At 46.8% G+C, this 25,832-nt stretch overlaps 3 protein-coding genes, 1 long non-coding RNA gene and 1 pseudogene across 7 annotated transcripts in view; 2 read left to right on the forward strand and 3 right to left on the reverse strand.

Moving 5' to 3' along the window:
• The window catches only part of ascc1 (activating signal cointegrator 1 complex subunit 1), a 79,190-nt gene extending 68,778 nt beyond the window's left edge, over positions 1-10,412 (reverse strand). Inside the window, exons 1-4 of one of the 3 annotated variants that reach the window (XM_072491456.1) lie at positions 10,052-10,410; positions 9,696-9,765; positions 6,328-6,505; positions 2,440-2,539 (exon numbers count right to left, since the gene is read on the reverse strand). In XM_072491456.1, the coding sequence (XP_072347557.1) occupies positions 2,440-2,539; positions 6,328-6,439 (212 nt within the window). In that variant the 5' untranslated portion in view covers positions 6,440-6,505; positions 9,696-9,765; positions 10,052-10,410. The other 2 variants (XM_072491457.1, XM_072491459.1) reach the window with 2 other exon arrangements.
• On the reverse strand, positions 7,372-7,454 carry LOC140403703 (U6 spliceosomal RNA; annotated as a pseudogene).
• On the forward strand, positions 9,750-10,084 carry LOC140403514 (uncharacterized). The gene is made up of 2 exons (XR_011938343.1): positions 9,750-9,928; positions 9,963-10,084. It is a non-coding gene; the product is annotated as an uncharacterized lncRNA (long non-coding RNA).
• Positions 10,413-10,576: 164 nt separating the features above from the next.
• Positions 10,577-13,315, forward strand: anapc16 (anaphase promoting complex subunit 16). The gene is made up of 3 exons (XM_072491460.1): positions 10,577-10,747; positions 12,307-12,381; positions 12,974-13,315. The coding sequence occupies exons 1-3, from the start codon at positions 10,621-10,623 to the stop codon at positions 13,084-13,086; spliced, it is 315 nt and encodes a 104-aa protein (XP_072347561.1). The 5' UTR covers positions 10,577-10,620; the 3' UTR covers positions 13,087-13,315.
• Positions 13,316-15,234: 1,919 nt separating this feature from the next.
• The window catches only part of dnajb12a (DnaJ heat shock protein family (Hsp40) member B12a), a 29,801-nt gene continuing 19,203 nt past the window's right edge, over positions 15,235-25,832 (reverse strand). Inside the window, exons 5-9 of one of the 2 annotated variants that reach the window (XM_072491462.1) lie at positions 23,905-23,981; positions 21,338-21,447; positions 19,882-20,054; positions 18,610-18,765; positions 15,235-15,650 (exon numbers count right to left, since the gene is read on the reverse strand). In XM_072491462.1, coding sequence (XP_072347563.1) covers positions 18,644-18,765; positions 19,882-20,054; positions 21,338-21,447; positions 23,905-23,981 — 482 coding nt within the window. In that variant the 3' untranslated portion in view covers positions 15,235-15,650; positions 18,610-18,643. Of the gene's footprint in view, positions 15,651-18,609; positions 18,766-19,881; positions 20,055-21,337; positions 21,451-23,904; positions 23,982-25,832 lie in introns of both variants that reach the window. The other variant, XM_072491461.1, reaches the window with a different exon arrangement.

Consider the following 25,832-nt stretch of genomic DNA (forward strand, 5'->3'; position numbering starts at 1 on the left):
ACCTGCAAATCTTTGTGCACGAGGGCAATTTAGCAGGGCCAATCCACCCAAGGTGCACAGCTTTGGACCCTTAGAGGAAACCAGAGCACCCGGAGGAATCCCATGCAGAGACGGGGAGAACGTGCAAACTCCACACAGTAAACCAAGGCTGGAATCGAACCTGGGTTTCTGGCTCTGTGAGGCATCAGTGCTAACCACTGTGCCTCCCCTCTAATGGACAGCAAACGTTCTCTCTCCCCTCCAATACCGATACTGATAGGAACACCGTTAGTCATCATCACACCCTCATTCGCGGGAATTCTCTCCCTGAAGCCTTTGCTATGTCATTCGTTGTCTTCAAACCTCTCCATAAAATCTGGTCACCTCAAGGAACAGTAGAAATGTACAGCACAAAGGGAGGTCACTAGGCCTATGGTGCCTGTGCTGGTTGTTAGAAAGAGAATTTGGTGGCCCATCCCACATTCCTCCTTCACCCCGACAGTTACTCATCCTCAATAAACTCCCTTGTAAAATGATTGATGGAATTAATTTTTACCACTTCTCAGGGTGAGCATTCCAGCCCCCCAAAAATTCTTATCTTTCCTCCAGGTCTTTTACTCATGATTTTGAATGTATGGCCCCATTTGCCAAAGGGAACACTTTTCCTCCGCCTGCTCCATCAAAACCCCTCATCTTGAACACCTGGAGGAGGTAGATACATCTCAATCTTCTCCATTTCAAGGATAACAGTCCTTACTTTTCCAACCCCCCAAGTTCCTCATCCCTGGTAACATTCTGGAAAATCTCCTCTGTATCCAGTGACGTGCCCGGCATTGTCCACAACATTTGAGCTGCGGCTGATCCAGTGAATTATCCAGTGTTTTATTTCTGCAGCTCTTTTCTTAACTCCTATTCAGTTCCAACACCGCCCCCCCCCCCCCCCCCCCCCCCCCCCCAACCAATGAAATATCTTGGGGAACCTGAATATATCAAAAGGTGAAAGTTGTACATTGCATAGTGCACTGCCACCCTCTGGCAACACTGGAAAACGCAAACAGTCTCGAACTGGCCTTGGCTGAAAGCTCTCTTTAATATTTTGCCGCCAAGAACATTTTCATTGTTCATGTTCAGGGTTAGTGAGAATATTTTTTAGATCAGTCAGAAACTAATTGCTAACATCGCCAGATCTACAATGAAGTTCAGTAGCTCACAAACAGGGCCCTGAAAAGAGAAAACAAAACTGGATTTATATTTTGGGTACAGATTTCATAGAACATTACAGCGCAGTACAGGCCCTTCGGCCCTCGATGTTGCGCCGACCTGTGAAACCACCCCAAAGCCCATCTACACTATTCCCTTATCGTCCATATGTCTATCAAATGACCATTTGAATGCCCTTAGTGTTGGCGAGTCCACTATTGTTGCAGGCAGGGCATTCCACACCCTTACTACTCTCTGAGTAAAGAACCTACCTCTGACATCTGTCTTATATCTATCTCCCCTCAATTTAAAGCTATGTCCCCTCGTGCTAGACATCACCATTCGAGGAAAAAGGCTCTCACTGTCCACCCTATCTAATCCTCTGATCATCTTCTATGCCTCAATTAAGTCACCTCTTAACCTTCTTCTCTCTAGCGAAAACAGCCTCAAGTCCCTCAGCCTTCCCTCATAAGATCTTCCCTCCATACCAGGCAACATTCTGGTAAATCTCCTCTGCACCCTTTCCAATGCTTCCACATCCTTCCTATAATGCGGTGACCAGAATTGCACGCAATACTCCGAATGCGGCCGCACCAGAGTTTTGTACAGCTGCAACATGACCTCATGGCTACGAAACGCAATCCCTCTACCAATAAAAGCTAACACACTGTATGCCTTCTTAACAACCCTCTCAACCTGGGTGGCAACTTTCAGGGATCCATGTACATGGACACCGAGATCTCTCTGCTCATCCACACGGCCAAGAATCTTACCATTAGCCCAGTAATCTGACTTCCTGTTATTCCTTCCAAAATGAATCACCTCACACTTTTCTGCATTAAACTCCATTTGAGAGAAAGGTACGGTTTCCCTTTGTAATCAGCCAACTCGCACCTTGAATATCAAAGCATGCCCCATATAAATAAATTACAATGGAATTCAGTGGTAAATGCATCACCTATTTTGTGCGATAGATTGAAAACTATTTTTGGAGCAGCTGTTTTAAGACCATAAGATAGAGTAGTAGAAGTAGGCAATTTGGCCCATCGAGTCTGCTCCACCATTCAATGTGATCATGAATGATCCGTTTAAGGCACCAGCCAAGACTGACCGGGATACTGGGACAACTCCCTGCTCCAAGTCAAACAGTTTGTTAGGATCTTTATGGTCCTGCTGTGTGACCAGGATGTGGGGAAAGGACGTGGTTTAGTCTAGGACAAACAGAAACATGCTTGTAAATCCCAAACAGTGACAACTCACTTGTAAAGAGCGCTGGGCACTGCCAGGGCACAGCGGTAGCCTCGGTCCGTCTGCTCTAGAAGTACAGAGTCACAAGGCTCATCCATATAGTCTACAACTCCTGCAGAAGAAGAGGAGAAATGGTTAACAGCACCGTTGAACCTCGGAGCTCCGATTCACAGTTGAGGTGCAGCAACATATGTGCACACAAGAGTCCAAAACAAGCCAGTTAAAGGCTACATAAGGAAACATAAGTGATGGTTGTTCTATCTCTGGTACAATGGGATACCTTAGTCAAGGTGTGGTAGTTTACGTCAGTTCTAGAATATGGTAGGAAAGTCGAATAGGAAATGAAGAATGGGTTAGAAATAAGACCATAAGACATATGAGCAGAATTAGGCCACTCGGACCATCGATTCTGCTCCGCCATTCATTCATGGCTGATATTTTCTCATCCCCATTCTCCTGCCTTCTCCCCATAACCCCCGATCCCCTTATTCATCAAGAACCTATCTATCTCTGTCTTAAAGACACTCAGTGATTTGGCCTCCACAGCCTTCTGCGGCAAAGAGTTCCACAGATTCACCACTCTCTGGCTGAAGAAATTCCTCCTCAGCTCTGTTTTAAAGGATCATCACTTTAGTCTGAGATGGTGTTCTTGGTTCTACTTTATGTCTAAGTACAATGAAGAAAAATTGCATTCGGTCGTTCTGCTGCACACGTAACCACTGGAAGAAATGTTCATGTCATTGTTTTACCCATGGCAGCACGGTGGCATTGTGGATAGCACAATTGCTTCACAGCTCCAGGATCCCAGGTTCGATTCCGGCTTGGGTCACTGTCTGTGCGGTGTCTGCCCATCCTCCCCGTGCGTGCATGGGTTTCCTCCGGGTGCTCCGGTTTCCTCCCACAGTCCAAAGACGTGCAGGTTAGGTGGATTGGCCAAGCTAAATTGCCCTTAGTGTCCAAAATTGCCCTTAGTGGGGTTACTGGGTTATGGGGATAGGGTGGAGGTGTTTACCTTGGGCAGGGTGCTCTTTCCAAGAGCCGGTGCAGACACGATGGGCCGAATGGCCTCCTTCTGCACTGTAAATTCTATGATAATCTATGATATTCTCTTTGTCAGGAAGTATGAAAGAGGGCAGCATGGTAGCGCAGTGCTAGTACTGCTGCCTCACGGCACCGAGGTCCCAGGTTCAATCCCGGCCCTGGGTCACTGTCCGTGTGGAGATTGCACATTCTCCCCGTGTTTGCATGGGTTTCGCCCCCACAACTTAAAGATGTGCTGGGTAGGTGGATTGGCCACGCTAAATTGCCCCTTAATTGGAAAAAATTAATTGGGTACTCTAAATTTATATTAAAAAAAGACTACATTGGAAAATTCGTACACTACACACCACCAATTTTCAGCCTGTTAAAGACTGCGGTTTTAATTAGTTTTCCTCTCTAGTTTTAATTACAACTGAGTTACACTGTTTTTTAAAGCTGTGTAAGCCTTTCCACTGAAAAGCCCCAGGTAGCATGTGCAGTGGACCGACTGTTAGTGACTTTCTGGGGACTACTCGACACCTACGCAGGAGGCAGCACTTGTACAGCAGGATGAGGATCTGCACTCAGCAGCTGCCCCCCAGCCTAGCTGGCCAAGTTAGTGAGACTGCTGCATAATAGACTTGGAAGAGGGAGCTGACGGAACAGCACAAAGGGCTCTCCATAATTGACAAGCCATCAGGCAGCTCCTGGCACTGCATAAACCAGGTTTCAGTCTGGACTCTGCAAGATCACAGGCTCCAGGACCTCAATAGAATTCTGCTAGTGTATAGGCAGGCATATTGGCTTTGGGAAATCCTCAATAAGTTTAGAATCACTATAATGCAGAAGGAGGCCATTCTGCCCATTGAGTCTGCACTGACCCTCTCAAAGAACACCCCACCTAGGCCACAACCCACCCTATCCCCATAACCCAATAACCCCACCTAACCGTTGGACACTAAGGGGCAATTTAGCATGGTCAATCCACCTAACCTGCACACGTTTGGACTGTGGGAGGAAACCGTAGCACCCGGAGGAAACCCACACAGACACGGGGAGGACATACAAACTCCGCAGTCACCTAAGGCGGGAATTGAACTAGGGTCCCTGGCGCTGTGAGGCAGCAGTGCTAACCACTGAGCCGCCCTTTTTTAAAAAAAATATTTTTTTTATAGCATATTATTCCTGGTGCATACAAACTAAAAAGCTTCTCTGCAATAACATTGGCAGAGATCGCCTTCCAGAGGACACTGCATCCTAGGAATGTGCCATTCGGAGTCCCTGGGAGGACATAAGAATTTACAGTGTCATTTCCCCAGTGTATTCTGAACTTCAGACTAATTATTATATTTTAAAAAGCTGAAGACCAAAGGCTACAGAAAGATGTCTACTCGACGATCATCTGACTTGTTTTGTGGATTGAAATTAGTCCCCTGTCTCGAGGGGAAACAAAAGAACCTTCCAGACTGAAAGGCACTCGATGCCTTAACCTTAAATCTGGCATCTTTGAATCTATCTATATATATGTTTCTGGAACATACCTCTTCAGTCACCTGAGGAAGGAGCAGCGCTCCGAAAGCTTGTGACATCGAAACAAACCTGTTGGACTTTAACCTGGTGTTGTAAGACTTCTTACTGTAATTCAAAAGGGTAATTTCAAATGGAATGGGTCATTCAGACACAAGACACCAGCCGTTTCGAACTCTCGAGGTGTGAAAGCCACCACACAGGATGTTGAATCGACCCAACTACCCACCTTATGTGGAAAAGGATGTTGGACTAGAAAAAGGTCACATGGTGAGAGTAGGGAGTGGAAAGGGAGCCTGTAGATATGCTGTGCTTAGATTTCCAGAAGGCACTTGATAAGATGTCACAATAATGGTTATTACAAAAATTAAAAGCTCATAGCAGAGGGGGTAACAGATTAGCCTGGATTGAAGATTGGCTGGCTGGCAGAAAACAGAGAGCGCGCATAAATGGGCGTTTGTCTGATTAACAGGATTTGACGAGTGGAGTCCCACAGGGAGCTGTGCTGGGGCCTCAACTTTCTACAATTTCATTTCTTTAAATTTAGAGTACCCAATTCTTCCCCCCCCCCCGCCCCCGCCCCAATTAAGGGGCAATTTGGCATGGCCAATCCACCTACCCTGCACATCTTTAGGTTGTGGGGGTGAAACCCACGCAGACACGGGGAGAATGTGCAAACTCCACATGGACAGTGACCCGGGGCCGGGATTGAACCCGGATCCTCAGCGCCGTGAGGCAGCAGTGCTAATCACCGTGCCACCTTGTCGCCCCACAAGTATCATTAAACTAACTTTTTAAAAAAAATATGAATTTAGAGTACCCAATTCTTTTTTTCCAATTAAGGGGCAATTTAGCATGGCCAATCCACCTACCCTGCACATCTTTGGGTTGTGGGGGTAAGGCCCACGCAGACCCGGGGAGAATGTGAAAACTCCACACATAAAACAAAAGGGGCAGCACGGTGGTGCAGTGGTTCGCACTGCAGCCTCACGGCGCCGAGGTCCCAGGTTCGACCCCAGCTCTGGGTCACTGTTCATGTGGAGTTTGCACATTCTCCCCGTGTCTGTGTGGGTTTCATCCCCACAACCCAAAGATGTGCAGGGTAGGTGGATTGGCCGCATTAAATTGCCCCTTAATTGGAAAAAAATGAATTGGGTACTTTAAAGTTAAAAAAACAAATTCCAGATGGACATGTGAAAGTATAATTTGACTTCCAGGCATTAATTGTATCATTAATGAATATGTAAACAACCAGATTACAATATTACATATTCTTTCACTGGAAAAAGCACTAGAACTTTGCCTTCTGACAACGTTTAATACAATGGAGTGATAGTCTGTGTTTATAAATACCTGAGCAAGTAAAGTCTTCCTCTTCCTCATTCAAGTACACCTGCTCTTTGACATGATTTTTGCGGTAAATCCGACCATCGATATTGATCAGTGTTGGCCGAAGAACTTCCATTTTATCTTATGCTCACCAAGAGAGTGCAGCCAGGGGTGGGTAAAGCGCAGTACAACCTCTGCTGGCCTAAAGAACAATGTAAACACGGTTCACACCACATACTTCACCATATCTTCAGACTAATTAAAAGCTATAAGAGTCCTCAGAAATATGCCCTGGTAAGAGAGGTGAGGCCAAGCGACACACCGAAAAATAACAACTTGTAAATTGTAACCGTTGTATCGACATTTAACGAATGCACAGTGTAGAAAATGTAAAAACTTTAATAAAAATAATTTTTTAAAAAGGAATACCCCCGTGGAAATTTTCACCCTCGCCAAATGTCACTCATGGATCACATCAGCAACAGAGCCACCTGATCCAGAGGAATTGTACAGAACTGAACATAGGAATTAAGAGCAGCAGACCACTCGGCCCCTCGAGTCTGCTCCATCATTTAGTAAGATCATGGCTGATCTGATTGGAACCTCAACGACACATCCCCACCTACCTCCGTAAGGGCAGCACGGTAGCATAGTGGTTAGCACAATTGCTTCACAGCTCCAGGGTCACAGGTTTGATTCCGGGTTTGGATCACTGTCTGTGCGGAGTCTGCACATCCTCCCCGTGTCTGCGTGGGTTTCCTCCGGGTGCTCCGGTTTCCTCCCACGGTCCAAAGATGTGCGGGTTAGGTGGATTGGCCAGGCTAAATTGCCCTTGCTGTCCAAAAGGTTTAAGTGGGGTTACTGGGTTACGGGGATAGGCTGGAGGTGTGGGCTTGGGTGGGGTGCTCTTTCCAAGGGCCGGTGCAGACTCGATGGGCCGAAAGGCCTCCTTCTGCACTGTAAATTCTATGAAATCTAACACTTCACCCCCTTGCTTATCAAGAATCGATCGAGCTCTGTCTTTAAATATTCAAAGACTCGGTTTCCCTTGCCTTTCGAGGAAGAGAGTTCCGTGTCATCCTTGCGCAGGGGCCACGCGAATCTTCTCTGCATCGTTCCAGTTTTAGTATATGTGCAGCCGAAACGAGCACCCGGGGAAGAGAGTTCCAAAGACTCAGGACCCTCAGAGAAAGAAATTCTCACCTCAGTCTTAAATGGGCAACCCTTTTTAAAAATAATGACCCCCTTGTTCTAGATTCTCCCACAAGAGTAAACATTCTTTTCGCATCTATTCTGTCAATACCCCTCAGGACCTTTGATAATAACCTTTATTGTCACAAGTAGGCTTACATTAACACTGTAATGAAGTTACTGTGAAAAGCCCCTAGTCGCCACATTCCGGCGCCTGTTTGGGTACACAGAGGGAGAATTCAGAATGTCCAATTCACCTAACAGCACGTCTTTCGGGACTTGTGGGAGGAAACCGGAGCACCCGGAGGAAACCCTCGCAGACACAGGGAGAATGTGCAAACTCCACACAGACAGTGACCCAAGCCGGGAATTGAACCTGGGACTATGAAACAACAGTGAAGCTACCCAATGTGCTACCGTGCCACCCAATTATGTTTCAATCAAGTCCCCTCTTACTTTTCTAAACTCCAGTGGATACACGCCTATCCTGTCCAAACATTCCTTATAAGACAGCCCACCACATTCTGGTATTAGTCTAGTAAATCTCCACTGAACTGCTTCCACAGCATTTATATCCTTATAAGGAGACCAGTACTGTATGCAGTACTCCAGATGTGGTCTCACCATTGCCCTATACAACGGAAGCATAACCTCTTAACTTTTGTATTCAATTCCACTCACAATAAACAAGCGAAGCCATTCAGCAAATTATTCCTGTACCAACTTTCTAAAAGAGCTGTCAATTTGTCACATTCCCTAGTCTTTTTCTTCCATTCAGATAAAACCATTTTATTTTTGTAATGTTTAGTCACTTCTCTGTTAAAAGCCGCTCTGGATTCTGATTCCAGCATGGACGGGGCAGCACGGTAGCACAAGTGGATAGCACTGTGGCTTCACACCGCCAGGGTCCCAGGTTCGATTCCTCGCTGGGTCACTGTCTGTGCGGAGTCTGCACGTTCTCCCCGTGTCTGCGTGGGTTTCTTCCGGGTGCTCCTCTCACAGTCCAAAGACGTGCCGGTTAGGTGGATTGGCTACTTGTGACAATAAACGATTATTATAAATTGCCCTTTGTGACCAAAAAAGGTTAGGAGGGGTTATTGGGATAGGGTGGAAGTGAGGGCTTACGTGGGTTGGTGCAGTCTCGATGGGCCAAATGGCCTCATTCTGCACTGTATGTTCTATGGGGTTAGGAACTCCAAGTCCTAACATCTGTGTAAAATATCTTCTAATCTCAATTTTAGTTCTCTCTAGTTATCTACCTATTAACCAGAGGTGATAGGTAATTTGTGGCAAAGTAAACTTGGTCTGATTACATGCTTTAGTACATGTTGCTAAGTTCATTCGTCTAGACGTAACTATTCCAACTCACTCTTGGCTGATCTCCAGCATTCGACCTGGAGGTCATCCAAACTCGGCTGCCTTGCCCTTATTCCAACCAAATCTGGTGCACCCACAATCCCTCTGCTTACTGACCAATGTTGGTCTTGATGTAAAAATTCTCATCTGAAATCGTCCCTCCCCGTCCATGTAATCTCCTCCACCCCAACACCCTCAGGAGGTATCTGCGCTAGGATGATCAACCGTCCTGGATTTTATAGGGTTAGCCGGTAGTCGGGGTGGTTGGCACTGTATTCTCCTCTTCAATTCTCTCTCCAGTGAACTGAAAACTTGGACAGCACCTCCCACCCTGCCCTCAGCAGCAGCACCCTCTTCCCCAGCCATTCTCACAGCTCTTTACAGCTTTACGCCAATGCCAAAGAGATCCTTAAATCTTTTGCCATAAATCGTGGTCGCACCAACCTGTGCCGCACTAATCTTGGCATCTTGAGCATCGCTTGATTTCAGTAGCTCCACCATTGGCAGCCGTGCTTTAATACGGCGCGGGGAGTTCACAGCGAGATTAAAATAAAGACATTTATTTTACACCAGCTCATACACGAGGCCCGGTCAACCTCGCCGGGAACTCTCTCTTGTCGGTCAGTTCCAGACTGGCCGACCTTTTATACAAGTACAGGACCTTGTGCCCAGCAGAGAAGCTCGTACACCTCCAGGAAGAGGGGGTAAACAATCCTCCCCATACCGTATGTCCCATGCTGGTTATTACACGTGCCTTCAGCTGCTGATGCCCTGAAATTCCCTCCCTAAACCTCTCTGCCGCTCCATCTGGGGACTCCTTCTTTCAGACGCTCCTGGAAACCTACCTCTTTGACCAAGTTTGTCTAACTTTGCAGCGTATGGATCCTGTGAAGCCCCTTTGGAACGTCAATGGCCCTAAATAAAGATAAGCTGTTGTTGTTAAAGGTTGCCACATCAATGCAGGTTGTTGTTGTTAAAGGTTGCCACATCAATGCAAGTTGTTATTAAAGGTTGCCACATCAATGCAAGTTGTTGTTATTAAAGGTTGCCACATCAATGCAGGTTGTTGTTATTAAAGGTTGCCACATCAATGCAAGTTGTTGTTGTTAAAGGTTGCCACACCAATGCAAGTTGTTGTTGCCTCCCCCACTCTGCCTCCACCCCGCGGGTTAATATTTTCACTGGAAGATGTTTCTCTTACCCTGAGGGGGCGCCTTCACCAACAGGGACCGTCCGTCACTCAACTCAGTCCCTTCCGGTGACCGACTCGGACCCTTCCGGTGGGTCCGCGGCCCGACCCCTCCCCCCGGGACAATCTCGACAATATATTTAAAATCTACCGGCCACCGCTGCCGGGCCTGAGCGCACAGACGGCGTCTAATCCGCTTTGTGAATGACTTTCCGTCCACGGCAACTGGAGATTGAAATCAATAAGATGTCAACAAGACCGGGGCACCGCTATTTACAAATGCAGGGGGTTAATTTCTCATACAAAATAAATGTGCACAGCACCCCCTGCATTGTTTTACAAAAGAACGGGTGGTGACTGTTGATTAGATGTGAAATTCGAATGTCTGCACGTTCGTTGAATTAAAAACGGTCCACAGGTTTGTTGAATCGGTCGCAGCGAAAGTCACCCCCCCCCCTCTCCATGGTTACCAGTGGAATGGTATCGTCCACCGCGCCTGGGTGTCGCGAAGTGAGGTGAAAGCCGACCTTCCGCCGCAAAGCGCGCCCGCCTTCTCCCGGCTTTACGGCAGCGCGCCGGCCATGGCCACCTCGGCGTCGTCCTCGTCCTCCTCGGCGGCGGGCGGCGGGGGCTTCGGGGTGTCCGAGCTGACCCCGCCGCGCAAAGTGCTCTTCACCTCGCCCAAAGGGGCCAGCGAGCTGCTGGAAGGTGAGGGCCCGGGCCCCGGGGGCGGGCCTCAGCCCCCAATCGTGGGCGAACCAGGGTTGCCAACCCTCCAGGACTGGCCGGGAGTCTCCCGGAATTAAAGCTCGGTCTCCTTGAATTTTCCTTCAACTCTACCAGAAGTAAAACAAAAAAAATGATTGCGGGGGGGGGGGGGGGGGGGGGGGGGGGGGGGGGGGTTGGATGACAGTCAGGTATCATCCAGTAGGGAAAGCAGTCTTTTTGTTGTCCAGTTTATGTAGGAAGGCAGCGCCCATGGCCGAATAGCTGGCTGGAGGGGGAGCTGGTCATGCGGTGACACCTCCAAGAATACTTTTTAAACACAGTTGGCAACCCGGGGCGAACGCCAGCTGGAATCTACTGGACAGCCAACTTCTCGTGAGGAGACATTTCACTCTCCACTCGCCTTTTGTTGACCTCCAGGCGTGACTCTTCCAGTTCTCTCCTGTTTGTGTTATCATCGCAGAGGAAAATCCCTATTTACGTAGAAAATAAGAGCGGTTGATTTGGGTTTGGGGGGGGGGGGGGGGGGTGGGGAGAGAAAGGTGGGCCGTTCGGCCCTTCCAGTTGTCTCTGCCATTCAATATGATCATGGCTGATCATTCCACTTGTTGGTGTCAGCCAAACTTGGCAGATCCTGCTGACATGGTTGTCCTGATCATCAAAATCTAAAGATGGTCTTGAAGATTGTGTTTTTGTAAACTCTCGAGACCATCGGCCCAGTTTATTCAGCCTCTCATCAATTGATAAGCCCATCATCCTGGGATCAATCACGTGAACCTTCACTGCGCCACCTCCAATGCAACTATATCCTTTCTTAAATGTGGAGATATTAAAAACTACCCCCCTTCCAAAAAGAACCAAGTTATCCAAAACTCTGCTGCCCCTGGTCTAACTCACAGCAATTTCCATTCATCTATCACCCTGTCTGTGCTCTGTGTCAGATCCCGGTCCGGTAACATCTCTTTTTAAATCCTTTTCACATCCCAACATGGCCACGCCTCCTTATCTCAGAAACCACCTCCTGCCCCCATGAATGTGTCTTCCATCTAATTTTGACCGTTTACATGTCCCTGATTTTAATCATTCCACGTCGGCAGGCTGTGCCTTCGGCTGCCCCAGTTCTAAACTCTGTAATTCCCTCCCCCTACCTCTACCATTCCTCTGCAAAATCGCTCCTTAAAAATCTGCCCCATTGACCAAGGATTTGGTTGCAATCTGACAGTTTTAAGTGTGTGATGCTGCCAGGTACACTGTAGCCAAGTGGTCCATTGTCCATAAATCCAGACTGTTTTGAAATAAACCCTTTTGAATGAAAGGAAGATAAATGAAAAAATAAATTGCTTATTGTCACAAGTAGGCTTCAATGAAGTTACTGTGAAAAGCCCCTAGTCGCCACATTCCGGCGCCTGTTCGGGGAGACTGGTACGGGAACAATGAATCTTCATGCAGATGAACTATTCTGTTTGTGAGAATTTGCTGGTGTGCAGTTGCGGCTAAATGACGTGGACTGTATTTCAACACTTTTGTTCCTGTTTTAACAGATGCCACTGAGAGGTTCCTGTGTGAAGCAGTTTTCAGCTATCAGGTGGCTCATACATTGAGGCAGGTGAAACGAGGTAAAGTCACAAAGTCAGTGGTGGAAGTAGAACTGGATTTCTTATCTTTATTATTGTCACAAGTAGGTTTATGTTAACACTGCAATTAAGTTACTGTGAAAATTGCCATATTCCGGCACTTGTTCGGGTACACGAGGGAGAATTCAGAATGTCCAATTCATCTAACAGCACGTCTTTCAGGACTTGTGGGAGGAAACCGGAGCACCCAGAGGAAACCCACGCAGACACGGGGAGAACGTGCAGACTCCGCACAGACAGTGACCCAAGCGGGAATCAAACCTGGGACCCTGGCGCTGTGAAGCAACAGTGCTAACCACTGTGCTGCCGTGTCGGCGTGCACATCTTTCTCCTGAAATGGTAGTCAGGCTATCAGCAGTAAATGAGATTAGCTTTGAAATGGAACACTGAAGTTTGTGTTTTTATCTTGAGAAGTTGAGCTGGCTGTCTCAAAAATCCAACCTTTGTCTGTAGGAATCGAGCTACGGCTCTTTAACATAACGTTGTCTATTTGGAAACACTATCAAAACAAATGGAGAACTAGCAACTGAAGCATTTCATTTATTCCCTCTTTCTTCCCCCCCCCCCCCTTTAGAGCAGCAGTGTTCCCGGATGGAGAAACTGGCCAGTTTGGTTGAGGAGTTGGAGGCAGATGAATGGCGCTACAAACCAATCGAACAGCTGCTGGGATTCACTCCCTCTGGATGAGCTGAGACAGACTGGATTTGGTTAATCAATTTGAAACTGGGAGATTAAACCCCAAATTATTTTCCTATGTAAAAATGTGCACCAATGAGTGTTTTGAATCGTGTTTTAAATGTCCATAATAGACGGGGGATTCTGTGTGCAGGGGTATATTTGGGTCATGTAAAACCTTTTTTTAAATGATGCATGGGTGTGAGATGAACTGGTAATAAATTGATATTTTACAAATTAATTTCTTGAGCTGAATGCTAACTTCAGACAACGGGCATTTAGATTGGAAAAGAGAAGCATCTGGTGATCTAAAAGGCTGGAAAATAAATGTTCTAGTTAAATATTTATAACTTGTGTTCGGAAGCCAAAACATGCCAAGGGTACATCTTCAGCGACCTATTGATGGCCGAACTGAGCAAAGAGAGATCATTGAGGCATTCCTCCAATGCTCCGCCTTCGATGGGCCGACTTCCCGACAGCGTGGGCTATGTGTCCTCTCAACTTTCGTGAACCTGGCGTGGTGGCTGCGGGGGAGTGGAGCTGTTCCGCTGGCAGGGGGGCGGGGTTCAGGGCTGGGGGGACCGGTGGGCCAGGGTAGCAATGAGTGTTACAGACGGGCACGATCTGGCAGGCCGGGTCTGCGCGTGGCTGGCACCATGTGAGGTCACAGACCCTGCCATTCTCTGTCCATATCTGCAGGTGATGGGGCTTTACATGGCATGGCTGCTAGCCCCCCCATCGGGCGGAACATCATCACGGGGGTGCCGTCGACTTTTTGTTTAAAACCAGGCGCTTCCTCCGGACATAGCCGCAAAAATCGGAGAATCCAGCCCACTATATTTTGGGTTGTGGGGTGATACTTGCACAGACACTGGGAGGATATGCAAACTCCACACGGACAGTGACCCAGAGCCGAGATCGAACTCGAATCCTCAGCGGTATTTCTGTATGTTAATAGTAGTCAGCACATTTAAATTCACTGTTTTTTTTCCCCCCATCAAATTCTGGGCCTTTAAATCCAATTGTAGTTTACCATGATCAGTCATTTCAGCTCAGTGGGTAGCATTCTTGCCTCTGAGCCAGAAGATGGCAGATTCAAGTCCCACTCCAAAAGACTGGAGTACAAAATCTAGGTTGACACTCAAGTGGAGTACTGAGGTCTGACTTCTGAAAGTCTGAACAATGGTCTTTCTGACGAGACCTCAAACCGAGGTCAGCCTGTTCTCTAAGGTGGGTGAAAAAGATCCCATGGCACGATTTCAACAAACAGCAGGGGACTTCGCCTCTCGGTCCTGACCAATAGTGATCCCCCCAACCAGTATCACAAAAAGAGATGGGCTGGATTCTCAGTCACCGGGATCCCCCGTTTCAACAGCAGCGCACTCACGCCCGCGGATTTCCCAACGGTGTGGGGGTGCCCACAATGGGAAACCCCATTGGCCCCCTGCCGGTAGGGGCGTGTCGCACCAGAAAATGGGTGCGGCAGAATGGAGTATCTCGCCCCTGATCTTTATCACACTGCTGTTTGTGGGGCCTGTTCTTTAACTCTAATATTTAATCTGTGTCCAACTTGGACGCGGCCTTCAGGACCCGCAATAACGCAGAATCGCCGAGCAGAAACTTATAGTCAAGTTCCGCACACGTGAGTGCGGCCTCAACCGGGACCTGGGATTCATGTCACATTACATTCATCCCCCACCATCTGGCCTGCAAAATCCTACCAACTGTCCTGGCTTGATACAATTCACACCTCTTTAACCTGGGGTTACCCCATCTCTGGATCTGTAAAGATTTAATCACCTGCTAATGCTCGCATTCCTAGCATTGTTTGGCATCTTTGAATTTGTCTATATATGTGTTTCTGGATCAGACCTCTTCATTCACCTGAGGAAGGAGCAGCGCTCCGAAAGCTAGTGACATCGAAACAAACCTGTTGGACTTTAACCTGGTGTTGTAAGACTTCGTACTGTGCTCACCCCAGTCCAACGCCGGCATCTCCACATCACAACTTGGACAATACAGGGCCTGAACCACAAGGAAAAGTTTAATTGAATTGAGAGATTTCCTTATGGGCTAGATGGTCAGACAAAGTCCTGCTCCAAGTGGTTACCAAATTCTCAAATATCGGCCGATGTGGGCAATTAAATGCAGAGACACGAGTATTTGTCACAGGATTTATTTCTATTGAAGAGCAAAATAAGTTACAACTGATTTCAGCCCCTGCATAAAGTACAATGTATATACAACTATAAATAATTTCCAAATCATTAATTCAACACATTTGTCGATTTACTCCATTAGAAGTGACTAGTGCACATGTACAAACTTGGTTCATGCGTAGTCATGTCTCTCCTGCTTTCTGCTGTGCCGCTCTCCTCCCCAATTGAGTGTTTCACAGTCTACACAGCAGGGTGCTGTCCAGGAAACCTGAGGTCTCGACTCCAGTTAGTCCAAAAAAGTCCAGTGGTGGGGGTTTGCTCAGAGGCTGTGAGTATTTTCAGCAGTGCTGCTGGCTAATCAAAATCCAGTCTTAAGACAAATTTCAAGGGTCTTTTTTTAAGTAATCATCTCCATCGCTATACCATGTGAGAAAATGGGAATGGGAGGAATAAACAAAGAATTTGAATGAGTAACAAATTGACAATAGCAGGTCAAATATATACTTTGCGTTAAAAAAAAAAATCAAAATTTAATTTCATCCCTCAAAATAAAATCTTTGTTTAAGGCAGCTCTCCCTTATTCTACTAATCCTCCCCTGACCACATATTCTCACTACAGGTCTTCAGTGCAAAGAGTTTTTACAAATATAAATTTAGAGTACCCAATTATTATTTTTTCAATTAAGGGGCAATTTAGCGTGACCAATCCACCTACCCTGCACATCTTTGGTTTGTGGGGGTGAGACCCACGCAGACACGGGGAGAATGTGCAAACTCCACACGTACAGTGACCCAGAGCCGGGATCGAACCCGGGTCCTCAGTGCCGTGAGGCAGCAGTGCTAGCCATCGTGCCCCTTAAGTGCTAAGATAATCAAAGTTGGCATTCCAGTGCAGTACTGCACTGAGGAAGTGCTGCATTGTCAAGAGGTGCTGTTGTTCGGATGAATCGTTAAACCCCCATCTGCTGCCTCAGGCAGATGTGAAAGAACCTACGAAACGGGAGCATTCTCTCTGGTGTCCTGGTCAATTCTCAATCAGCATCAATAAAACAGGTTATCTGGGTCGCTGTCACATTGTTGGGGAGTTGCTGCATGCAAATTGGCTGCAGCATTTCTTATAATTCTATTATTTGGGCTGTGCAGTGGTTAGCACTGCTGCCTCACGGTGCAGAGGACCATGGTTCGATCCTGACCTCGGGAAACTGGAGTTTGCATGTTCTCTCCGTGTCTGCATAGGTTTCCTCCGGATGCTCCAGTTTCCTCCCACAATCCAAAGATGTGCAGGTTAGGTGGATTGGCCATGATAAATTATCCCAGAGTGTCCAAAGGTTGGGTGGGGTTGCGGGGATAGGGTAGGGGCGTGGGCCTAGGTAGGGTGCTCATTCCAAGGGTAGGTGCTGACTCGATGGGCCAAATGGCCTCCTGCACTGTAGGGATTATGTGAATACAGCACTTCAAAAGTACTTCATTGACTGTAAAACCCTTTGTGACGTCCAGTGGCTATGAAATGCACCATATGAATGTCAGTATGGCTTTGTGAGTGGAAAATCATGTCTCACGAATTTGAATGAGTTTATGAAAGGGTAACCAAGAAGGTAAATGAGGGCAGTGCAGTCGACGTGGTCTAAGGTTCAATCTCACAGGATCCAGGGTGAGGTAGCCAATTGGATACAAAATTTGCTTGATGGCAGAAGACAAAGGATGGTTGTAGAGGGTTGTTTTTCAGTTAATGGTAGGGTGAGGGGGAGAGTTATAGAACAAAGATCTAGGGATACAGGTTCATAACTCCTTGAAAGTGGAGTGACAGGGTAGAGAAGGAGACATTCGGCATGCTTGGTTTCATTGGTCAGAACATTGAATACAGGAGTTTGGACGTCTTGATGAAGTTGTACAATACATTAGTAAGGCCACACTTGGATTACTGTGTACAGTTCTGGTCATCCTATTATCGAAAATACATTATTAAACTAGAAAGAGTGCAGAAGAGATTTACGAGGATGCTACCGAAACTTGATGGTTTGAGTTATAAGGAGAGGCTGCGACTTTTTTCCCTGGAGCGTAGGAGGCGTGGGGGTGATCTTATAGGTGTATGAAATAACGAGGGGCATAGATGAGATAGATAGTCAACATCCTTTCCCAAAGGTAGGGGAGTCTAAAGCTGGAGGGCATAGTTTAAGGTGAGAGGGGAGAGATGTAAAAGGGTCCAGAGGGGCAATTTAAAAAAAATAAATTTGGAATACCCAATTCTTTTTTTCCCCAATTAAGGGGCAATTTATCATGGCCAATCCACCTAACCTGCACATCTTTGGGTTGTGAGGGTGAGACCCACGCAAACACGGGGAGAATGTGCAAACTCCACAAGGACAGTGACCCGGTGCTGGGATTGAACCCGGGTCCACAGCGCCGTGAGGCAGCAGTGCTAATCACTGTGCCACGCCAAGAAACAGGAGAAAGTGGGAGTTGGAGAACAAATAATGGAAAAGCTTTGGGAACAGTTTAATTGTGGAAATGAGTCTATAATCGATTGTCGTAAAAACCCATCTGGCTCACTAATGTCCTTTAGGAAAGGAAATCACATGCGACTCCAGACCCACAGTAATGTGGTTGATTCTTTGCCCCTCTGAAATGGCCGAGCAAGACACTCAATTCAAGGGTAATTAGGGATGGGCAACAAATTCTGGCCGTGTCAACGACACCCACATTCCGTCCAAGAATTAAGAAAAAAATAACGGACGGTTCCAACGTACAGTGCGGCACGGTAGCACAGTGGTTAGCATTGTTGCTTCACAGCTCCAGGGTCCCAGGTTCAATTCCCGGCTACGGTCATTGTCGGTGTGGAGTCTGCATGTTCTCCTCGTGTCGGTGTGGGTTTCCTCCGGGTGCTCCGGTTTCCTCCCATAGCCCAAAGATGTGCAGGTTAGGTGGATTGGCCATGTTAAATTGCCCATAGTGTCCAAAAAGGTTAGGTGGCATTACTGGGTTATGAGAACGGGGGGTGGTGACTTAAGTAGGATGCTCTTTCCAAGGGCCGGTGCACACTCGATGGACTGAATGGTCTCCTTCTGCACTGTAAATTCAATGATTCATACAGAGTTATGATCCAAAAATCAGAGCTGGTGAATAGAATATGATTAAAACCAAGGTGCTTTACATAGAGACAATACTGGTACCAAATCATAGCTCTTACAGCCTCTGTCCTTCACAAACTATGCCTAAATCCTCTAGATTTATCTGTGCAGTATGTGTTTCTGCAGGAAGATTCCTCGCAGCTTGATCTGGAGGCTCTTCAATGTGCTAATGAGTTTCTGTATCTGCCGGATAGCCAACAGATCAAAATAAATGAAGGTAAATGAATGTTGATACCCACAAGACATACCTGGTCTCTGGTTACTGATGTGACAGACTCTGTTCTAACCGTGCAGGGACGCCTGAACCTCTGATAGCCTGGTACAGCTCGGTGTGCTCATCTTCTGGGCTCTCTGGTAGAGATCAACATCTCCAAAGTACCGGGCACGATACAACAACCCGTCTTCTGTAGAGACAAAATAAAAATGTTAGTGGGAATGGGCAGTTTGTACCATGGGCAGCCATTGTGATTTCACACCTCTTGTCAACACAGACTTCAACAGCAACTTTGGCAAAACAGAACAAATACTTGTATCCGTCTGTTGTGCTCTATAACATCTCGAAGCGTGACAATAAATATTTTAAAGTCCAGAGACTTCTGTGGGGAAACATAATAGCCACTTTAGATGCAGTTACAACCCACAAATATTAGGGGGACAAATTAGTCTTTTTGTGATGTCGATAAGAGAACATTAGTTCTCTGAACATTAGTCAAAGCACTGAAATAGCTTTGCCCTCTTCAAGTAATGGTATGGAGCCTTTTACATCCACCCAGAATTACCAGACAGTAAGATGTGACATCCATTTAATACGCACAGCTTCTTCTGCAGGTATCAACACTGGAGTCTTTTTGAAAAATGAATTTAGAGTACCCAATTCTTTTGTTTCCCCCAATTAAGGGGCAATTTAACATGGCCAATTCACCTACCCTGCACATGTTTTTGGGTTGTAGGGGTGAGACCCACTGAGCAGTGACCCAGGGCTGGGATCAAACCAGAGTCCTGGGTGCTGTGAGACAGCAGTGCTAACCACTGTGCTACCGTACTGCCCCCCCCCCCCCCCCCCCCCCCCCCCCCCCCCCAGCACTGGAGAGTGCTTGACATGGCTTAAATACTATAAAAAGTTCCCATCCAAGTCACAAGCCAGTCCAACTCGGCCATGTATCGTTCACTCGATCGTTGCTGGTTCAAAACCCTACCCCACCCCACAGTATTTGGGAATACCTTGGATAGCAGCAGTTCAAGAAGATGGTTCACAACCGCCTTTTCCAAGGAAAACTCTGGATGGGAAATAAATACTGGTTACCCCAAATCTAGAGATTGTGATGTTAAAATAGTTACGTGGAGTTTGCAGGGTGAGTTACTGGGGTACACGGGATGCTTTGATTTGGTCATGCAACCATGATTAGTCTGTACCTTCTGGGGTGCACATTGCTCAAATTCAGCTTGGTTAGTTCATTCTATGTACAAAATCATTCTTCTCCCCACACACCCACCATCACCCGGCCCCTCCAATCACTCACTCTGTTGTTTCTCTTTCCAGCAGTTATTCCGCAAGTTTGCAATGAAATCCTCTTCCACATTCCGTTCCACCAACTTCAGATTCTGCCCCGTATATTCCGTCGTAAATTTATCTGCCACAAAATAATGCACCTTCAATACTTCTGTCGTCCGTCTGTGAATGTGACCAGTGGACCTGAGAACAAACGACAGCTCAAGATTAGAAAGCTTACCACAGGTGCTGTTTCTACAAGAGGGCAACATCGCAGGCCCCGAGGAGCATCTGTGGCTTGAGAAACAGTTCACAATTCAGGCCAATGACCTTTCTACCACACCCAAGTACTCTACTTTATATAAAACTAGAAATTTAGGTCACTGTTTGAGGATTTAAAGGGGTGAGGAGGGAGGTGGGTTTTCCTATCCAGGTCACTGTGATGGGTGTTACTACAGCTCACACCTGGTCTAGTCTGGGCTCCCCAACACATGTGCTGCTTTTCGGAACACTCCCAACACTCTCCACATTGGCCTCCCCACTTCTACAAATGTCAAACTCTCCAAACTTGTGGCGCTTCTGTCCTGCTCTGCACTGCCCCCAATGTCCTGTCTCCCAAAACGTTACACTCAAAATCTTACACTGTCTGCAAATCTCTCCAAATTCTTAAACAAATCTGCCTTGGCAAAGCCTCCAAGCTGCCTTCTCTGGAGGTCCCTCCCTCAGTCCCTCCACCGTTCTAACTTTGAAAACATCCTCCAAAAAAAACAAACATCCTTTTCACCCATCCTGCTAGTTTCTGCCTTCCCTTTCTTACCTACAAAGTGCCTTGGGACTTTGTTTTATATTAATTGCGCTATATGAATGCAGTTTGTTGGATAGACTCAATGAAACACTTTGCAGGATGAAGGGAAGCAAACCTTTCTTACATAACTTCAGGGTATGGGATGACCTTAAAAGTCCCTAACTCCATGTAATCACTTGAAATCCATGCTCGTACAAAACTCTACCTACACGGATCAAAGAATATTTTTTTAAAAATATAAATACCCAATTCATTTTTCCAATTAAGGGGCAATTTAGTGTGGCCAATTCACCTAGCCTGCACATTTTTGGGTTGTGGGGGCGAAACCCACGCAAACACGGGGAGAATGTACAAACTCCACATGGGCAGTGACCCAGAGCTGGGATCGAACCTGGGACCTCGGCGCCACCGTGCTACCCCTCGGATCAAAGAATATAGCTCCCCCAAATACACTGCCACCAGTTAATCTCCAATGCCAGTGGCCAAATCGCCTTGGAAAGGTCTCTGCAACCTGCCAGACCAAATTACTTTAACTCTTTCCAACTTGCGTTACAATGAACCTGCTCACTATTATGAGGCCGTTCGAGGTAAAGAAGCGGTCAGATGTCCTCCTTGAATTTGGACAATGAAGTAGATTTTATCCAGTGATGAAAGAACGGTATGATCTTAAGGTTTTACTTACGGCCTGTAGCTCAGACTGTAGGGAGGGCTCGACACCATCATTTGACTAATCACAGAGACAAGAACCAGGATCAGAATTGGCATTAACTGTACAAAGAGTGCCAAGCCACCCTGCTAAAGAAATACAGGAATCCAATCAGATCACACACCAAGAATGTTTAAATGGTACAAATGTCACACACACCTGAGCAACTTGATAAGCATAGCAACAGTGTCCGAGTTTGTCTCACCCACATATACAGAGTATATGCTTAGTGCATTTAAACTACTGAATCCACTTGTTGACAAGAACTTTAAAAAATATATATATTTAGAGTACCCAATTCTTGCACATCTTTTGTGGGGGTGGGATACACGCAGATACGGGGAGAACGTGCAAATTCCACACGGACAGTGACCCGGGGCCGGGATTGTACTCGGGTCCGCGGCGATGTAAGGCAGCAGTGCTAACCACTGCACCACAATGCCACCCAATGAAAACGTTTAAAAAATTTGATCATGGCTGTGGCTAGGCCAGCATTTATTGCCCATCCCTAATTGCCCTCAGAAACGTGGCAATGAGCCACCTTTTTGAACTACTCCATTCCATGTGGTGTAGGTGCACCTACAGTGCTGTTAGGAAGGGAGTTCCAGGATTTTGATCCAGCAACAAGAAATAAAATGACAATATATTTCCAAGTCAGGATGGTGAGTGGCTTGGAGGGGAAATATCAGGTGTTCCCATGCATCTGCTGCCCTTGTCCTTCTAGATGGCAGAGGTTGTGCTGTCCCAGGACCTGGCAGAGGTTGTGTGTTTGGAAGGTGCTGGCCCAGGACCTGGCAGAGGTGGTGCGTTTGGGTTCTACCGATTTATATACACAGACACACACTGTGGATAAAACGGAATATAAAGTAATACCTGGGCAGCAATTCTGAAACCATTTTTTAAGCAGATGGAGATTGACGGTAAATGCACTTGGGGAATGTTCAGCTCGCTGTATAACTCTGTGCTGATTCCCTAGTTGCGCAGCCTACATAATCACATCACAGTCTCGCAATGAGCTCAAATCATTGTCAATATTTCAGAAAAAAAGCAACAGAAATGCAATTTAAGATAAGACCCTGCTACAAGTCTAGACGTTTGGTTCAGCAATTAGAGGATTTAAAACAAAGATAATTTCTGTCAAACATAATGGCCCAATGCTTACCAAAGTGAAAGAATGCCTGTATCTAGAATACATCTAGAAACCCCCTACAATCCCCCCCGGCGGTATTCAACGGTTTCCTCAAATAATTCCAAAGCTTTGCTTCTGCTAGCATTGGGGTTTAAAAAGGTATAAACTTGGCCTGAACTCCCTCGAGTTTCTTTTGAAGGTTAAGGGCTAATATAATCGAGGCGTCTGAAATTATGAAAATAATTAGTATGGTCAATAAGTAACTTCAATTACATAGGTAGATTAGAGGTTGGGATTGTTTTTCTTGCAAAAGGTGGAGAGATTAGGTTTGACAGAGGCATTCAAAATCACCCTGACTTGGAAATATAATCGCCGTTCCTTCACTGTTGCTGGGGCAACATCCTCGAACTCAATCCCGAACAACTGCACAGTGGATGTTCCTACACCTCAAGGACTGCAGCGGTTCAATATGGCAGCTCACCACCACCTTCTGTAGGGCAACTAGGGATGGGCAATAAACTAGTGACACCCACATCCCATGAAGTGAATTAAATATTTAAGGTAATTGACAAAAGAAGCAATGGAGACACGAGGAAAAACCTGTTCAAGCAGCGAGTGGCTAGGATATGGAATACACTGCCTGAGAGTGTGGTGGTAGCATGGTCGATTGAACATTTGAGAGTTGGATTATTACCGGAAGAGGGAGAATGTGCAGGGTTATGGGCAGAAGGCCAGGGGGACACAGACACTCAGCAAATTTATCTTCAGAGAGCCATGGTCTCCTTCTGTGCCATAAGTATTCTTTGATTCTGTGAAATACGGAGAAGCTATCCCCTCTGATGGGAGGAATCCAGGATAAGGGCTACAATCATCCACAGCCTGAAACAGCAGAGATCAGAATCTCTGATAGTTTTTGGAAGAGAAGAGGATTGTGGTTCAAAAATCAGTTTCGAAGGGTATGGGAAAGCTCAGACCAATAGGGGCAGCACGGTAGCCTTGTGGATAGCACAATTGCTTCACAGCTCCAGGGTTAGGTTCGATTCCGGCTTGGGTCACCGTCTGTGTGGAGTCTGCACGTTCTCCCCGTGTGTGCGTGGGTTTCCTCCGGGTGCTCCAGTTTTCTCCCACAGTCCAAAGATGTGCAGGTTAGGTTGGTTGGCCGTGATAAATTGCCCTTAGTGTCCCAAATTGCCCTTAGTGTTGGGTGGGGTACTGGGTTATGGGGATAGGGTGGAGGTGTTGACCTTGGGTAGGGTGCTCTTTCCAAGAGCAGGTGCAGACTCGATGGGCCAAATGGCCTCCTTCTGCACTGTAAATTCTATAAAAAATTCTATGACTCCATCAAATAAGTTGGCACAATCACAATGAACGTCTTTCTTCAGTGCTGCACAAGACTATGATCCTATATACTCACATCACCCTGCTGATCCCGTCGCTCAGGTCTGTGGTACGTGTAACGCATTCGTCCATTACTATATACATGTACATTGCCTGGGGGATGAGGAGGAGAAGAAATAACAATATGAAGAGGGTGTTTGGCCTCCTGAAATGTTCAATGAGATTAGAATGGCTACTTTACTATCTTTATAAAATGAACTTAGAAAGCAACCGTGCTTAGATTTACAAAGTATTTACAGCACAGGAACAGACCATTCAGCCCTAATGGTAGCAAGTTCTACTCATTCTCAACCACTCTCAGGATAATGAAGTTTCTCCTGTATTCCCTATCAGAGTTGTCAGTGACTATCTTATTTGATGGTATCAAGCTCTAGTGGTAGAAGTGTGCGGCTGCCTTATTTGCACATTTTGAAATGATCTTTAACATATAAATTTGGGTACCGAATGAGGAAACGCTGCCCTCTTTTACAAGAGGTTGGCCGATTATTTGAATGACATCTCCCTCTCACAGGATCGTGAGTTGATTTTCAATAAATCCCTGCCCTCAAAACAGTTTGAGCACATTTCAGAAGGAACTTGATCGGCTAAAATATTAAAGGGTGCAGGGCAAGAGCAGGATAACAGGTCGCATGAGTTCCAGCGTGGAGTTAGTGCCGGCATCAAGACGAGGGGCGGAACAGCCACCTCCTGCCTCCAAAGTGGTTTAATTGCAAATTCAGTGGAGAAACAATGGTCTGAAAAGACTGCTGCTTCAGCAGGTTCAAGTTTACACTTGGGTTAAAGAACAATATCTGGGAACGGTAAATAAGCGGTAAGAGCAATTTATGAATGAGCAGGGCTATCAGTGGACCAAACTTGCTCAACAGATATTGACTCATTCCTAATTCTAGGTATGCCACCACCGTCACAGACTTCATCAGCAAATGTGTGGATGACTGCGTGCCAAAGAAAGCAGTACGTGCGTTCCCCAACCGGAAACCATCGCTCAGTCGCAAGATTGACCCCCTACTGAAGGACAGATCTGAGGACTTGATCTGACAGATCAGATCAAGACAGACGATCCTGACCTATACAAGAAATCCAGGTACGACCTCCGCAAAGCCATCCGAGATGCCAAGAGAGAATATCAAACCAAGCTAGAGTCACAGACAGACTCTCGGCGGTTGTGGCAAGGACTAAACAACATAACGAGCTACAAAGCGAAGACAAACAGTATCTCTGGCAGCAGCGCACCCCTCCCCGATGGACTCAATGCATTCTATGCTCGGTTCGAGCAGGTAACCAACAATCCGCTGACGAGTGCCCCAGCAGCCCATAATTCACCCATACCCACCATCACAGCTTCCGAAGTCAGATTGGCCTTCCTGAAAGTGAACCCTCGGAAGGCGACGGGCCCGGACGGGATCCCTGGTCGTGCACTCAGAGTCTGCGCGGAGCAGCTGGCAGAGGTATTCGCGGACATCTTTAACCTGTCCCTACTCCACTCCGAGGTCCCCACCTGCTTTAAGAAGACCACCATCATACCGGTACCAAAGAAGAACCAGGCAACGTGCCTCAATGATTACCGTCCGGTGGCCCTGGCTTCAGTCGTAATAAAGTGCTTCGAGAGGTTGATCATGAAGCGCCTCATCTCCATACTCCCAGAACGCCTTGATCCACTGCAATTCGCATACCGCTGCAACCGGTCCACATCAGATGCCATTTCCCTGGCCCTACACTCATCCCTAGAGCATCTCGACAACAAGGACTCCTACATCAGACTCCTATTTATTGACTACAGCTCCGCCTTCAACACCATAATAACAGCCAAGCTCATATCAAAGCTCCAAAACCTAGGACTTGGCTCCTCACTCTGCAACTGGATCCTCGATTTTCTGTCCAACAGACCACAATCAGTAAGAATGAACAACAACACCTCCTCCACAATAGTCCTCAACACCGGGG

Source organism: Scyliorhinus torazame, chromosome 28 (assembly GCF_047496885.1).
Source record: "Scyliorhinus torazame isolate Kashiwa2021f chromosome 28, sScyTor2.1, whole genome shotgun sequence".
NCBI lineage: Eukaryota > Metazoa > Chordata > Chondrichthyes > Carcharhiniformes > Scyliorhinidae > Scyliorhinus > Scyliorhinus torazame.